Source organism: Phoca vitulina, unplaced genomic scaffold (assembly GCF_004348235.1).
Source record: "Phoca vitulina isolate PV1807 unplaced genomic scaffold, GSC_HSeal_1.0 scaffold4, whole genome shotgun sequence".
Classification (NCBI taxonomy): Eukaryota; Metazoa; Chordata; class Mammalia; order Carnivora; family Phocidae; genus Phoca; species Phoca vitulina.
In genome coordinates, this window is record NW_022589707.1 from 81,603,199 (window position 1) to 81,618,506 (window position 15,308).

The 15,308-nt window shown below is 41.0% G+C and overlaps 1 protein-coding gene across 1 annotated transcript in view; it reads left to right on the plus strand.

The window, feature by feature from the left end:
• PRKAR2B (protein kinase cAMP-dependent type II regulatory subunit beta) overlaps positions 1 to 15,308 on the plus strand; it is a 91,100-nt gene that overhangs the window by 22,113 nt on the left and 53,679 nt on the right. The window contains exon 2 of the mRNA XM_032402367.1: positions 2,852 to 2,887. Coding sequence (XP_032258258.1) covers positions 2,852 to 2,887 — 36 coding nt within the window. The remainder of the gene's footprint in view (positions 1 to 2,851; positions 2,888 to 15,308) is intronic.

Genomic DNA, 15,308 nt, shown 5'->3' on the forward strand with positions numbered 1-15,308 from the left:
TTATATTGTAGCTGTGCCGTGGAAAATCTAATGTAAAACCGTGTAAAATAACTGTGTTTATATGTAAACACTGTTAGGATCTAGGATCTGATGGTTATAAACTGACTTTTTTGCCACTTCGAATGTCCAGATGTCCAGTGGGATATTTGAAAGCAGTGCAGGATACAGTAGTGGGATTCAGGACGTCCCAGATGCCAGCAACGTCCTCAGAATTATTGTGACAATTGAAAAGATTGCCCCCCACAAAATCAGAATACACCTTCGAGATGGTGATGGCACTTGTGTTGAAAATCTCTGTCTTATACATGTCAGAAAGACTTGGAAACGTAAGGGATCCCAAGAGAACAAACACTTCCGAACATTTCAGATCAGAAGCTCCTCGTGCTGTGATTTCATTGTCTCGAGAGGCTGGAGAGGGCAGGAGGAGAACGTCTGCTCTAATTTTTCTCCAAGGCTGATAGGTTTTCTGTCTTCCTCTGCCTTTGTCAGCCTCCACTACCTCGTCTGCCTTCTTGTGGTGAAGTGTTTTGCACCCCCTCCATTCCCTGTCCTTGGAGCTTGCCAAGGAGGCTTTCTTCAGACTAGGTTCTGAAGGACTTGTGAAAAAGGGGTTTGAAAGTGTTCAAGAAAACTGATGGTTTTTTTTTCTTTTATGTGGTGAATATACGTGACACACAGTTTACCCGATTCAAGGTTTTATATAATTTGTCACTTTGCAAATATATGACTAAATTATTCTGGTATATAAATAATAATTTTATCTCGGGCATTTTGAAAGATACAATTTTCTATAAGCGGTAGTATTTTAATAATTGGGCTTGTGACTCACTTCACCCAATTAATCCTTCATAACAGTGGGAATCAATATGGAAGGAAATATTCACCTATTATTGTGTAACTTCAGCAGTCAGTATTTTTGCTTTCTGTTCTCTGTGAGGCAGCATTTTGGTGTGAACCTAGATGTGTCTAGGTTCAAATTCTCCAGCTCTGCCACAAAGTGGCTTTGTGATCTAGAGCAAATCAGGATCTCTGAGCTTTACTGTAAAAATGTCCTCATCGGTAATACAGAGATGCCGATATTTAATACAGTGGTTGCAAGGATTAATGTAAAATATTTGACACAGTTTTCTTTTAATACTCATTCCTGTGCATCCACATTTTTCTTGTAGTATAACCACAGTGCAGATAAAATCTTCGTCTTCCTGGGCGCCTGGGTGGCTCAGTTGGTTAAGCGACTGCCTTCGGCTCAGGTCATGATCCTGGAGTCCCGGGATCGAGTCCCGCATCGGGCTCCCTGCTCAGCAGGGAGTCTGCTTCTCCCTCTGACCCTCCTCCCTCTCATGCTCTCTGTCTCTCATTCTCTCTCTCGCAAATAAATAAAATATTAAAAAAAAAAAAAAAAAATCTTCGTCTTCCTTTTTAACTTGACCTATTTCCGTAGTGTAAACAATTTTTATAATTACTGTTTTAAAAGTATCAAGTATTAAAAAATATTATAGTATATAATGACATTCTGCCACTAAATATACTGTGGACATGATGTCCTTTCTCTGTATAATTTGAACCTTAAATTTATCTGCTTACCTCAAGAAATAAAGTTTTTAAAAAGCTCCCTTCTTGACATAACTGTAAGCAAAACCAGGAGGAAACAGCAGACCTGAGTTGAGTCTGGGCAGCGGGCCCATGGGAGGCTTCCCAGGTGAGTGATGATGCACTTCCGCACACCGCCTTGAAATTGCGGCCTTCAGCGTACAGATTTGGAGGCCTTGACCTCTGGGTTGCACAAAAATGATCAAAGCTATAACTATGAAATCTGAGAATAGCAAGGATATACTCACTTAATAATGATTTCAGTATACATGGGCATTTTTCATTTTGTTTCCTGTTTTTTTTTTTCCATTTTAAAAGTGATGCTGCTAAATAGAAGTATACTGTTGACCAAGAAAGAATGCACTGAAAATTTCAGCAAACAGGCATTTTTTGGGGGGCAATTAGAATTGCAGTTCAGGAGGCACAGATACAGGTAGAAACCTGAATCTGAGGTTGTTCCTGGACCTGAGGAAGCCAAGGAGAGGGCAGGGTTACAGCGTCAAAGGGCTGAGGGTGTCCTTCTCATTCAGGTCCTAGGTGCAAAACAGGGATTGAAAAGAAGGTAGCTGGGATTGGTTGGGTTAATATGCAAATGAGGGGCTGTGAAGCTTTGTTAAACTGCTCTGGCTCCTTTTGAAGTGAAGAGTGAGGATGATTCAGGTGTCTTGATGAGAAGGAAAGTTAAGTCCCAGCTGAGAGCTTGCAGCTGGCCGAAGGGATTTTTAAAAAAAGTTGATGGTTTTTCCAACGAGGACGTGAATAAATTCCTCTTCCTTTAGGGCCTCCTGATCCCGATTTAAGAGACTCTGTTAGCTAGGGTTGCTTGCCGCATTTTGAAATCTCCTTTCACAAGACATTGATTTTTCCTTCTCTAGTAGTATTTCTGTAGGATAAATCTCTAAAAGTAGAATTACTTTATTAGAGGACCCAAGAACCTTTTATGGCCCTCGATGTGATTGCCAAATTGTTTCCAAAGATACTATATAGATTTACATATAGGTCCCCACTTCAGTAGTTGTAGCTGTACATAAGTTGGGATTTTTTTTTTTTAATTTAAGTGTTTTGTGGGGGACTAATTTAACAGGTGAAATACTGATTTTAATTTCTATTTCTTGGCCACTGGTGAATTTAAACATCTAATCTTCATATATTTGTGATATTTCCTCTTGCATTGCTTATTCGTTCGTATTTTTTCTCTATTTAACTTAATGTAATGTGTATAATAATGTGTAATCATATTATTCTGCTTTTTTTCTTTTAGCTCCTGTAATAAACCGATTCACAAGGCGTGCCTCGGGTAAGTCAGACCATATTATGGATTTTGCTTATTAATGGTGACATTTCTTGAGTAATAGTGGTATTGGACAATAAGGTGTGATGAGGATAATTGCTGTGGAGTAATGATTTATTTGTCGGTCGTTTTCCCCGAAACCAACCATCTGATATAATGATGAACAAGGACAGAATTGGAAATAACCTCTGCATGGCTAGATTTAAACCTACACTGTGCACTGAGGCTGATGCACCTTTTTAAATGGAGCCTCTCACCCCAATTTGTCTATATCTGCTCTTGATCAGTTATTATCTGCATGGTTATCGGAGGTATCCCAGCCACGGTTCAGAAGCAGTGATTTAGAAGGTGGGTGAAGGACATCCTAGAAACAGTGGTGGGTGAGCGATAGGAAAAGGGACAAGGAACAGGGAATGAGCATGAGGGACAAAGGATAAGGGACAGGAAAACTCTGAAAATGTAGGTACAGGAACTTCTCCTCAATGGGGCCCTTTGTTAATGGCCCTGAGGCTCTTGCTCTCTTAAAGACAGCATGGTAATCTGACGCATATTCACCGTGATAGACCTTAGCCACTAACAGGTGCTTGAGTCAGAGCCACGAATACTGTGTACCACCTGCATTGGTGGAGAATACCGGCAACGGTTGAGAGCATTTCTGTCCCAAATGGCTTAAGTAAAGTGAGTTTGGGCCTTGAAGGGGATAAACTATTTGGAAAATCTACTTCTGTGGAATGCCTTCTTCTCTGAAGATAGAGGACAAATGAAGCATTACTATGTTTGATGTGAGAAAATTACTCTCTTTTAAATACACTAGAATTTTTTGTTGTTGAAAAACACAAGGTAAACATTTCAAGCAGATCATTTCTGACGTTTATATAATACAGTTGAGTAATTTATTTAATAAAATTACCTCATTTCCATCTGTGATGTATTATTATTTTTTTTTTTAAAGATTTTATTTATTTATTTGAGAGAGAGAGCATGAGAGGGGGGAGGGTCAGAGAGAGAAGCAGACTCCCTGCCGAGCAGGGAGCCCGATGCGGGACTCGATCCTGGGACTCCAGGACCATGACCTGAGCCGAAGGCAGTCGCTTAACCAACTGAGCCACCCAGGCGCCCCATCTGTGATGTATTATTAAAGGTGTTTTAAGGTTAAGTTTTATTTTTAATTTGTCATCAGTTACTGGTACAATTTATTCTTACTATATAGTGACCAGGGCTAAGAGGAAAAAGACCAGAACTTAGAAAATGTGCTATATTGGGATAGTGTCTACTTTATCCTCCTGAGCTTTTTGTAATCTGAAGACATATGTATTTTATTTATTTTTGAAGACGTATTTATTTTAAATGTTGCAAACAGAGAGTGGATTGCAATGACTTTTGTGGAATGAGGAATCATGTTTATGTCAGCAGGGTATCAGATGATATCCCAAAGTAGAGCCGCAGAGTGTGATGGGGTTGTGGTGCAGGGATATAGTCTTTGGTGAGCAGTGGTGGGAATAAGAGGGGAGCAATGAGAGACTCCGTAGTGTGATATCTTGTCTTCATGGTGTAAAATGCTTTCCACAGGCACATAGGTAGGAGTCTTAGAGTAGATCATCTCCCTTTCTGTCTCAAACTATATGACATCAGACATTGATATCTGGGGAAGTTGCATTAGTGTTTGTTGTACGATAAACTTATCATCAGTGGATGTGTCAGGGGCTCTAGTGTGTAGGTTACCTTTGAAGCATCATTATTTTAGTATCTCCACCACCACTAAATCTGTGTCCAGTGTACCTTGGTAAGGCTTGGCTGGAAATGTAGAGAAGATGGAATGCCAGCAAAGAAACCCACAGTAAAGTCAGATGTTGTGTTTATCTCTAGAACGACAGGTATAGGAAATGTCAATGAAAACAACAGGAAACAGTTTGATTTAAAGAAAAATAAACAAGGTGATATCAAGTTCAGGAGTTGAGTTATATCTAGCAGTAAGCCTTAAAAGGAGTAAAAATTGTTACCCTAGGAGTATAACACACTGGAGTTCATTATGAGAATGAATCTGGACCTTGATTATTTTATGTGCATCTTCAGTGTTTCGGGTAAGGGAAATAAAATTATATTTACTGCCTTAGATAAAAAGAACAGTGGTATAGGACGGAAAAAAAGAAATGGGAAAATGGGACCTATTAATCATTTACCTGTCTATAATTTATTTGACTTCCTTATTTTTTATAAAAGTTTCTCTGACACTTTTCTGGCAAAGGAGAATACAGAAACAGTTTTAAGCCATCTTGAGGAGGAAGTCCTGTAGTTCTCTTTGTTAACTTAGTGGCTAAAAGGAATTTAATTTAGTAGTAGACATACACATCAATTTATTTGAAAGTATCATTTCCTGAAAATAATAACTGTCTACTTAAAATGTAGAAATTCATATTTGATAGTTAACAATATTTCCTAGCATGTCTTTTTCTGATGGAGTTTTATTTCAGAAATACTTTTTTCTTTTCAGAAATGAACTATAAAACTTAGGTAAGACCTATAATTTAGGGGAAAAAAATAAGCCAAGTAAAATCAACCAGAGGTTTATGTGATATGAGAGTTTGTTTCTTATTCATCTATTTTTTAATAATGATTACAACAATGAATGCTGTGTAATATACAGTAATATACTATGTATAGTGCTAGGTATTCAGTCACTGTTGATGGAATGAAAGTGAAAATGTTACAATGTATTTCTAAACTTCTGCCTGAGTTCTCTAAATCTTTGAGGTTTTGGCTTTTCTATTCCTACTGCATCTTGCAAAAATAAATATTTCAACTGGAGTAATTCAAACAAAACATTTCTCCCTTTTATGCCTTTTTCTTTTGTTATAGTTCAGGAGGATGAGGGGATGTTTACATTAAGAAAGTGTTTAACAAATACATTATTTGGGATCATTTTTACACCTTCCACCACGCTGTTTCTGGTAAACTCTGTCTCCATGTGTTTTCAGTGCCTGTCCACAAACCTGTCAGTTTTTATTTCTATAAGTAGACGTGTCACTTAGCATTTTCAAACAAATTTCCTAGAATCTCAAGAGTCTGTAGAGGTTTCAGGGTTTCCTAAGCTCATTTTCCACTAAGTGCAGGAATGAAAGGCATACAGTAGGGGATTTTTAATGGCAACGAACACAGGTGGGCGTTAGATTGGGTAAGTTCTACAAAACATGATTGAAACTGTCAGGTGTCTTCTCTTCTGAAATCCAGATGAAATGTATCTTTGGTATCTCCCTGACAGCACCCCATAACCTTAATTTTATTACTTATTTTTTATTGAGCTATAGTTGACATATCACATTGTGTATGTTTCGGGTGTATGGTGTATTGATTTCATATATTTATATAATGCAATATGATTACCCACAGCCTTATTTTTAAACAGTACCCCACAATTCTTTTTTGAACAAAAGAAATACTACTTTTGTTCTTTTTTAAACCCATTTCTACTCTTAGTAATCACTTCTTATCAGTATGTCATTTTTAAATACATAGAAGTCACATATAATCTATTTATAATCACATAAACTAGTATGTGATTATAAATAACATACATAAAATTAACATAAAATACACATAATCTCTTTTAGAATTTTGATGGAATTAGAATTAACATTGATAGTTTGGAGTATTTTGGAAGATTCTTCTTGGTGGAATAATGGAAATATACCATTTACTCTTATAATTATTATTAAAAATTAAGGGTAGTGGTAGACATAGTCGCTCGATAAATCTTTGAAAAGTAAAACGTTACACAGACAACAGTCCTGTTGTTTCTTTGTTCATCTAGTGTATTATATGGGAAAGACTCTAGAGTGTGGGGTTTCACAGACTTGAGTTCAAACCACCCGTTTACTGTGTGAATTTGCACGTAAGTTATTTACCGCATTGAGTCTTACTTTCTTATTTCCACTTTCTTTCAGTTTGGGATCATAAGAGCTATAACCATGCTTGTTGTAATGGTTAAGCTAGATGGTTTTTATAAAGCAGAGTGGCTAGGCTCTCAGAAATATTAGTGGTCAACCGTCTTCTGAACATAGTTTAAAACAATAAAACCCTCAGTGCTGTGCCTTAACCTGTCATAAATAAGCCTTAGAGAGTCCTAACACTCTTTGATATAATCCTGTAATATGGGGCCTCTCCTTTTACTGTTTGCACGTTACGGTTTTTAGAAAGATTATAATGGTTTTCCTCTGTGGTTTTGTCTCTGAATTGGAAAGAAAAAAGAAATTTCTCGTTACTCTTGAGACAGCTCCTTGCAGTATGAAGTTAGACCGCTCTCTGATTTTGTTTTAACCCCATGATTTTATTTTGAAAAAAGTCAAGCTTATAGAACAGTTTGAAGAATTGTTCAATGATCACTTTTCTCTGGATTTCCCAGTTCATATTTTGCCGCATTTGTAGGCCCTTCTCCTTCCTTCCATACACATGCTCATATCCACACTTTGTGTTTTTTCACTGGATCTTTTAGGAATTCTGAATACTTCATGTGTATCTCCTAAGAACAAGGTCATTCTTCTGCATAATATTACACTCAAGGAATTTAACCTTGATACAACACTGTTATCTGCATAGAGTCCAGTGTCCTTCGTTGTCTTAGTGTAGCCTCTGTTCTCTCTATCTAAGCTGATTCAGGGATTTTTTTTTTTAAAGATTTTTTTTTTAAATTTTATTTATTTGGCATAGAGAGAGAGAGAGGGAACACAAGCAGGGGGAGTAGGAGAGGGAGAAGCAGGCTTCCCGCTGAGCAGGGAGCCCGATGCGGGGCTTGATCCCAGGACGCTGGGATCATGACCTGAGCTGAAGGCAGACGCTTAACCGCCTGAGCCACCCAGGCGCCCCTGATTCAGGGATTTTGTATTGCATTGAATTTTCATGGCTCCGTTTTTCTGATCTTTCATAAACGGACTCCCTAACATTTTTGAAGTCTGCGTTTCTTGAAGTTCTGAGGGTTATCCCTCCCAGTGAAACAGTTCCCTGTATCACCAGGTACGACTTCCTAGCTCGCAGGAGTGCATCCACTGTCTGGTCACAGTGCTCCGTTGTTGTTGGTGTGAAGCCTTGGCTTGGAGCATTACTTTATTTAGTACTGCTTTCCTGGACTGCTGTTGAGCACGACTTGCTCTAATGCATAATTATTTCTTATGATAGAAGTGAAAATGGAACTCCAAGTTATGAATTCAGTAATTTTCTTTTCTCATGTAGATAATTAGCCGCACTTCAATTTTTAGCCATAACGTGAGCATTGAATTTTATAGTATATTTTTAACAGAGCTAAAATTTTATAATTTTCCCTGCACTAGCATTTGGAGTATTTCAGAGGTGAAATTAAGTCTTTAAACTTCACACACCCACTGTGTAAAACGGTATATTAAAAACTCTGTAAAATCACCAAAAACAGAAAATGATTAGTCCCCAAGATAGTAGTGAAATAACAGAAGTTCAGATCTTTTATTGATTCCAATTCAGGGAACATATGCTTCCTTGATTCAGGGAACATATGTTTCCTTTTGTTTTGTCATGGAAATATTTTGTAGCCTTGGTGTTCTTTGTTTTCTTCTCTAAAGTTGCTTTTTAACCCTCCTATTTTTTTTTTTCAAGAGGTCATTCTCATGTTGTCAGACTAATTTGCTGGAGTGAATATATTTATGTTTATATTTTATTTTTGAAATGAGCTTCATTTTGAAAGCTCGTTTCAAGCTTGGTAATTACCAACACTATAATGCACACCGGGAGCATATTCCTTTAATTAATTTCCTAATTCATTCTGCAGACATTTACTGCACCCCTACTGTGTGCCAGATACAGTGGGAGGCATGCAAGAAGAGTAAGATACGGCCTTTAGGAAGGTCACAGTCTAGCAGGGAAGCTGGCTGTGACGGGCTCGGTGTGGTGAGCACCGTAATATCCACAAAGGGAAAAGGAGAAAACATACAGTTCTTGCAGGGCATGGTTCACAGAAAGGGTGCTGGCCATTAGGGCTTATAATGTGGGTTTCAGCAGGAAAACAAGGCGAGTATTTGTGCCTTACCACTAATAGCAAGCTATTTTTATCATGAAGTCCTTTCTCCCGGGATGCTGCCCTGCACCTTGCCTCAGCATCGAGTACCTGTGGCGTGGAGTAAGCAGATGCCCACGGCCACGGATGGCAGGGGCTTAAAGCCAGGATTTATTTCTGCCATTAACTTACCATTTCTTCAAAACCTTAGTGTCCCTCTTATCAGAGGAGGCAGAATAGGCTCTGGATTCAGAGAGACCTAGGCTGGAATACTAGCTCCGCTACTTACATATCCACTTGTAAAAGCTCCCACTGTCTGCTTCTCTCACTGTGGACTGCTGTGGGAGGGGCCGGGGGGGGGGGGGGCTTAGTCACCTTGCTAAGGTTCAGTTTCTGCAGGTATAAAATGGGGATAATACATGTCTCACAAGACTGTCATAGTGATTAGACAGCAGATAATCCATGAAAAACACAACACAGTATTCTCTCCAGTTTGGTTTCTCGGTGTGAGCCTGTTGTCCAGTTGTGTCCCCTGCATAGGCGGGGCTGCCAGGAGCCTGGACTGGACGGAGAGGTGGGTCCGAAGTAGCTGCAAAGCCTGCCATGGAGAATTCATTAGAAAGGTGACACCCGGGTGAGGCCGAAATCAAGAGGCAGACAGTTCAACTGGGGCAGCAGGATGAATCCACAGGGAGCAGCACTGGGCAAGGGGAGCGAGAAGAGAGGGTGGAGGGTGGACCTGAAGAGCTTCTCTGAGATGCCAGAGTACAGCCCCCAGGCTTCTCCCTCCGGTGGGCTGGAAGTGGTTCCAGGCCTCTCTCTGTACCTGTTGCCTCTCTGTGCCCAGACTAATTCTCCCCTGTGGTTCTCTACAAATAAAACCAAGTGAGCAGAGGGAGTGCTGCTCCCGTCCTCTTCCCTCCCCTCCTTCATCCTCCGGCAGTACTGATTTCCTGGCCCTTGTAAGCACGGCATGTTCTTGCATGCCTTAGCATGCTGTGGGAAAGAGAATCCAGTGCAGTCTGTGGGCAGTGTTGTCTCTGGTTCTTTCTTGTTAGGCCCAGGAATGCTGATAGGCCTCTCTCAAGGCCAGTGAGAAATTCAATTATCTCTTGAACGTAATTGCATTTTCTTCAGAGTACTCTGAGCCCTCCGGGGAAGGGAGAGAAGGCCGTAGTAAAAACCTGATCAGCAGTTCAGGGCAGCGTGGGGCGCAGGGCTGGCTGTCTCCTCCTGCTCCCAGGGAGGTGGCCTCAGACTCGTCACGCCTGCACTGGTGGAGGGGCTTGGCAGATGGCTCGGGAAGCCCTTGTAGCCCACTGGGGCCCTCGTGTGTCCTGGTTACTGGACCCTGCCCTGTAGTGCAGACGTGAGTAGATAGAAGGCACGGCCGTTCTCTGATTCTGATCAGAGTTCCGGTCACTGTTGCACAGACTCTCTGTGTGAAGGATCAGCCTCCCTGCCCCCAGATCCATTGCAGACCAGGGCTTTTATAAAATAGGGTAAGACTGCTGCTGCAGATGGCCCCGGAGTGCTCCCACTCTCACTGCGGACTGCTGTGCGTTAGGGGCCGTGACTTGGGTGTGCTCTGTAGGAGATTGGAATGTTCTCGTCGTGGAAAATTACACATTCATCCCCAAATAACTGATTATTAAACCCAAACCCAAACCCTTGTTTTACTACTTTTGCATTTTGTGAGAACAGACGGCGGTGTGAACAGTGCCCCCTGGAGAGGGAGAAGGGTGGCGGGCGGCCTGGGCCACGGGGACACACGTTGCCGCCTCTGCCTGGCCCCTGCCCGTTCACACTTGGAGCACTGCAGAGGCTTCGCTTCTCTGGCCTTTCTGCAGCTCGTCCCCATCCATGTCCCCTTGCCCTCTCAGCATCTTTCTTTCTCTCTGCATGCCGCCCGTCTGTAGAGCGGGTACTCAGACTGCTGTTACTGCTTACACATCATTTAATACCATTTAATACCATTTAATATCATTTAATACATTGGCTGTTTGTTCGCACATCTCGTTCCCTCTCCTAAACTGTGAGCATTGTAATTAATGTATTGAGGGAAAAGAAAAAGGAGGACGCAAAGTAAGGAAGTGGGAGTCCGAGCAGAATGGGGAGATTTGGCCAGATGTGCACAGTGGGGTTTAAGATTCCTGAGCAGGTGTGTGGTTACAGGTGAGGCTGAGGCTAGGAAGACGTGAGGATGGGCTTGGACACCGAAGTTGGCTGTGATAATGGCAGAACTGGAACGTGAAGAGCATGCAGCCGGATACCTATGAGGAGGGGCCCCTGAACCTGTGAATCCCAGAGACAGCCCCGCATGGGCACGGGGCGGGGGGGGGGGGGGGCGACCAGGTAATGGTGTGGATGTCCGTGTGCGGAGCCAGGAGAGCCCCTCACTGTCTTTTGGGTCCTGCTGTGTGCCTTCTAAGCGAGGTGGTGTTCCCCGAGAAGAACCAGGTTTCAGTTAAGGTGGGGATATGTTGGGAGTGCTTTGTAAAAGCACCTGAGGGTGTGGGGAAAGTGTTGGGAAGGAAGGTAGGAAGGGGTGGGAGGAACTGGCAGGTCAGAAGTTCAATCAGCAGATATTTATGGAGCACTTACTGTTGCCAGGTACTGTACAGGTACCATTGCACAGGGAATGACGGCAGCAGATCCTCCCTGACCTTGAGATGCCGCAGGCCAGCGGGGGAAGCGTGAAGGGGTGTGGACATGAACCTGCGGAGAGTGTGGTTGTCCAGAGTCTTGCATCTGGTGGATGACCAAGGTGACAGAGCAAAGCGGGCACGGTTGGATCAGGGGTCTTCAGGTTACAATGTATTCACTGTGGATGCTCGTTTAAACTTTCTTTAAAGCTAATTCTATCAGATTTCCAATGAGAACACTTTAACTGTCTGATATTTACTGTAAGTACAATGGACAGTATGGTGTAGAAGTGAAGAGCATGGATCTGAGGTCATTCTGTCATTTCTTGATTGGATACTCAATGAGGGCCTGTGATGGGCTTGGCACCGAGCGGTGCCTGAGGCCGACCGACATTGTTTAGGATCTTGGCGGCACCACTTATGAGCTGTGTGACCTTGGGCAATGGACTTAAACTGTCTTTGGTAGGGTTGTTGTAATTCATGAAGTGAATGCAGGCAAAGCTGCCATTTTTTTTTTTTTTAAGCACAATGCCTAGCACAGAGTGAGTGCTAAATAAACTTTCATATATCCATAGGCTCAATTTGTTGAATTTTAGTGTAGCAAAAATACCATAATATTAGTATCTCTGCTATTTTCTCCTATGATGTACCCCACTTAATTTTAATTGGCCGGAGTACATAATTCTGTGTGTCTCCTACAGCTAACTCTCCTACCCCAAACTTGGATTGACATAACATTGTATCAGCATTTGTGGGAGATGGGAAAGATTTCTCTCAGATGTAACATCCTTTAGGTCTTTAGATAAAATCAGAAAAACAACTTTAGTCTCCCCTAGATTTTAAGCTGAATTCTTAGACTGTATTTTGAAAATAGATTGATCTGCCTTTTAAATTTTAACCTTTAATTTTAATCAGGTATATGTACATGCAGCCCTCCTCCCCCCTCCCCGCATCAGATTGGACCAGCTGCTTCCAGGAGCTGATTGCTAGAAGTGTTACTGTTACTGGGTTCTGAGTCTCTGAGAGCCAGCAGTGTATTTTATACTAGCTAATCATTTGGTCATGTTTTCTGATATTTAAAAAATTAATGACACAACTGAAAACCAAAAAGTGAATCTGGATCTTCTCTTTTACTGTCTTCAGCCTTCAGTTACTAAAACTGGAGAACGTTGATTTTATAGTTGTTGTTTTACTAAGGCAATATAATTAAACTGCTAAAAAATTAAAATATAGATTAATTGTATGTTGTTTTCAGACAACATAGAAAAAAGGAACCTTTCATTTGAAAGACCAAATAGCTTAAATAATTGTGCTGTTAGACCTGTTTCAAGGAATTATGAATATTATCTTTATTGACCTCCATCAGAAAAGGTAGAGCTGGCCCTCCTCTCCTTAGGTATTTTAAAACAATTCCAAGTTGTAGCTCCCATTTAAAAACAGACATAGATAGTTTAATATGCTCATTGCATAACATAAAGTAACAGGGTACCAGACACAAGGTATTCCAGAAAAGGTACGTGGCTTTCTGCTGTGAGGTCATTTTCAGAGCTGAGTTTCCACAGGTTGCTGGGTCGTATTTGCAGTAGAAACTGAAAACTTAAACTTACGATAGGTACTCTGATGCTTTCTAAAAGTAGACTGCTACTTTTGGGGCTCCTGGCTGTGTCACTTGGAGGAGCATGTGACTGTTGATCTCAGGGTCGTGAGTTTGAGCCTCACATTGGGTGTAGAGATTACTAAGAAAATAAAGAAAATTCAAAATAAAAATAAACTGCTGTTTACAAGTTACCTTTTTATTTGGTCTTTTCACTTCCTTCAGATCTTTTGGTTCTGTTAGAGTGTTACTTTTCTTTCTTCAGTGCATTTACATGAAGGGGACAGTTTATTTCGTAGATTGAGAGCTATTCTTGGAATTAGAATAATGAGAATGCTTATAATCCAGAATTATATTTCTGTGTATTAAAAAAATAAACATTTATGTTGTATCACATAGGCAATAAAGTTTGAAGTTAAACGAAAGTAAAATTTTTCTTCAGTAAAATGGTCTTTTTAGAAGGGATTCTTGATGTTAAACTATGTGGTCGGTGGGCCTGAAGTCTCTTGGATGGTTGTCGTAGCTGTAGGAGGGTCACACTGTGGGCCCACCCTGGATGGGAATTCTGAGGCAGATGTCATTGTATGTTTTCAAGGTAGCCTGTGAGTCCTGTTAAAAGCTAAACTGAGGCATATTAAAAATTTGAAGAGTTTATTTGAGCAAAAATCTATTCAAATTGGGCAGCATCCAGTCTAGCAGATAGAAAGGAGCTCCGAGGACCTGTGCAAAAAATACTTATAGGCAGAAGGGAGCAGAAACAAGGAAGTTATGTGTGGCACAGAAGTGGGTTGGTTACTGCGGGGTCACTTTCTTTTAGGGGATGGCAGGGGCTTGCCTCACTGGTGCTGACTAGGTGATTCCTGATTGGCGTAAGAGTCCATCTCTGGGACAGCTGGAACTGTCATCAAGTCTCAGTTCGGTGACATGGGGCTTAGCATAAGTGACTCCATTTTGGGCCTTTTGTCTTGTTTTTCATAGTCCCAAATGTTTTTCATGAAGTTGTAATCCCCAGAGCTTTTTTCCCTCACTTTAGTCGAAGAATAAATTTCTCTAACAAGGGAGGTAGCTCAAAGTGTGAATAATGATCAGTTATTTTGGTATTTTGGTTATGAACCTTAGCAGTCTCATTTGTGAAAGTAGATGACGATGGTGGTGTTAAAAAGTGCACAGGGTCAACTGTGTGCTGGGCCCTGTTGCTCAACTTTGCTTTCCTTGGGATAATCTATGAGAATCACTACCACCGTCTGAAGGGATGTTTTCTTATTGTCTTGAAAAGGGAAGGGGAGAATACTTAAACTTAGATAAAAATTAATCTGAATCGGGATGTCAAGGGGCAGGGGCAGAGCACAAGTCACACCAGAAACTGCTTATTATACATTTTGCACAGGCCGAAATCAAGAGTTGGATGCTCACCTGACTGAGCCACCCACATAACCCCTCATTTAAAGACTTTTTTAGGGGCACCTGGGTGGCTCAGTCAGTTAAGCGTCTGCCTTTGGCTCAGGTCATAATCCCGGGGTCCTGGGATCGAGTCCTCTGTTGGGCTCCTTGCTCGGCGGGGAGCCTGCTTCTCCCTCTGCCTCTGCCTGCCACTCCCCCTGCTTGTGCTCTTTCTCTCTCTCTGACAAATAAATAAGTAAATAAAATCTTTTAAAAAAAAAAGATTCTTTTTTAATGATAAAATGGCTATATGGTCATGGTAAAAGTCAAATAGTACAAAAAGCTATAAAACGAAAACTAAAGGTGCTTGTTTCTCATGCTGTTCCCACTTCCAGCCCTGGAGATCACCACAGCTAACAGCTTCTTGAGTACTTTTCTGGACATTTTTAGGCACATGCATATGTAGTTGGAATTTAAATGATATCCAACTTCCCACATTGTCTTTTTCACCTGACAGTATATCCTGGATTACTTTTCATGTCCTTACATCTAGAGGTGCCTCATTCTTATTGTAATGCCTGAATGGTATTCCATTATATGGATGTATTAAGATTTATGTAACAAGGGTGTTTAAATTTCATGTATACTGTGTACTTTTGTGTAATCGTGCCAGTAAATCTGTAAGTGGGATTGCTTAGTCAACGGTGTGAGCGTGTGAAAGTTGTACAGGTATTGTCAGATTGCTTCCTACAACCGCATACTAATTTATACTCTCATCTTATGTTTAACATA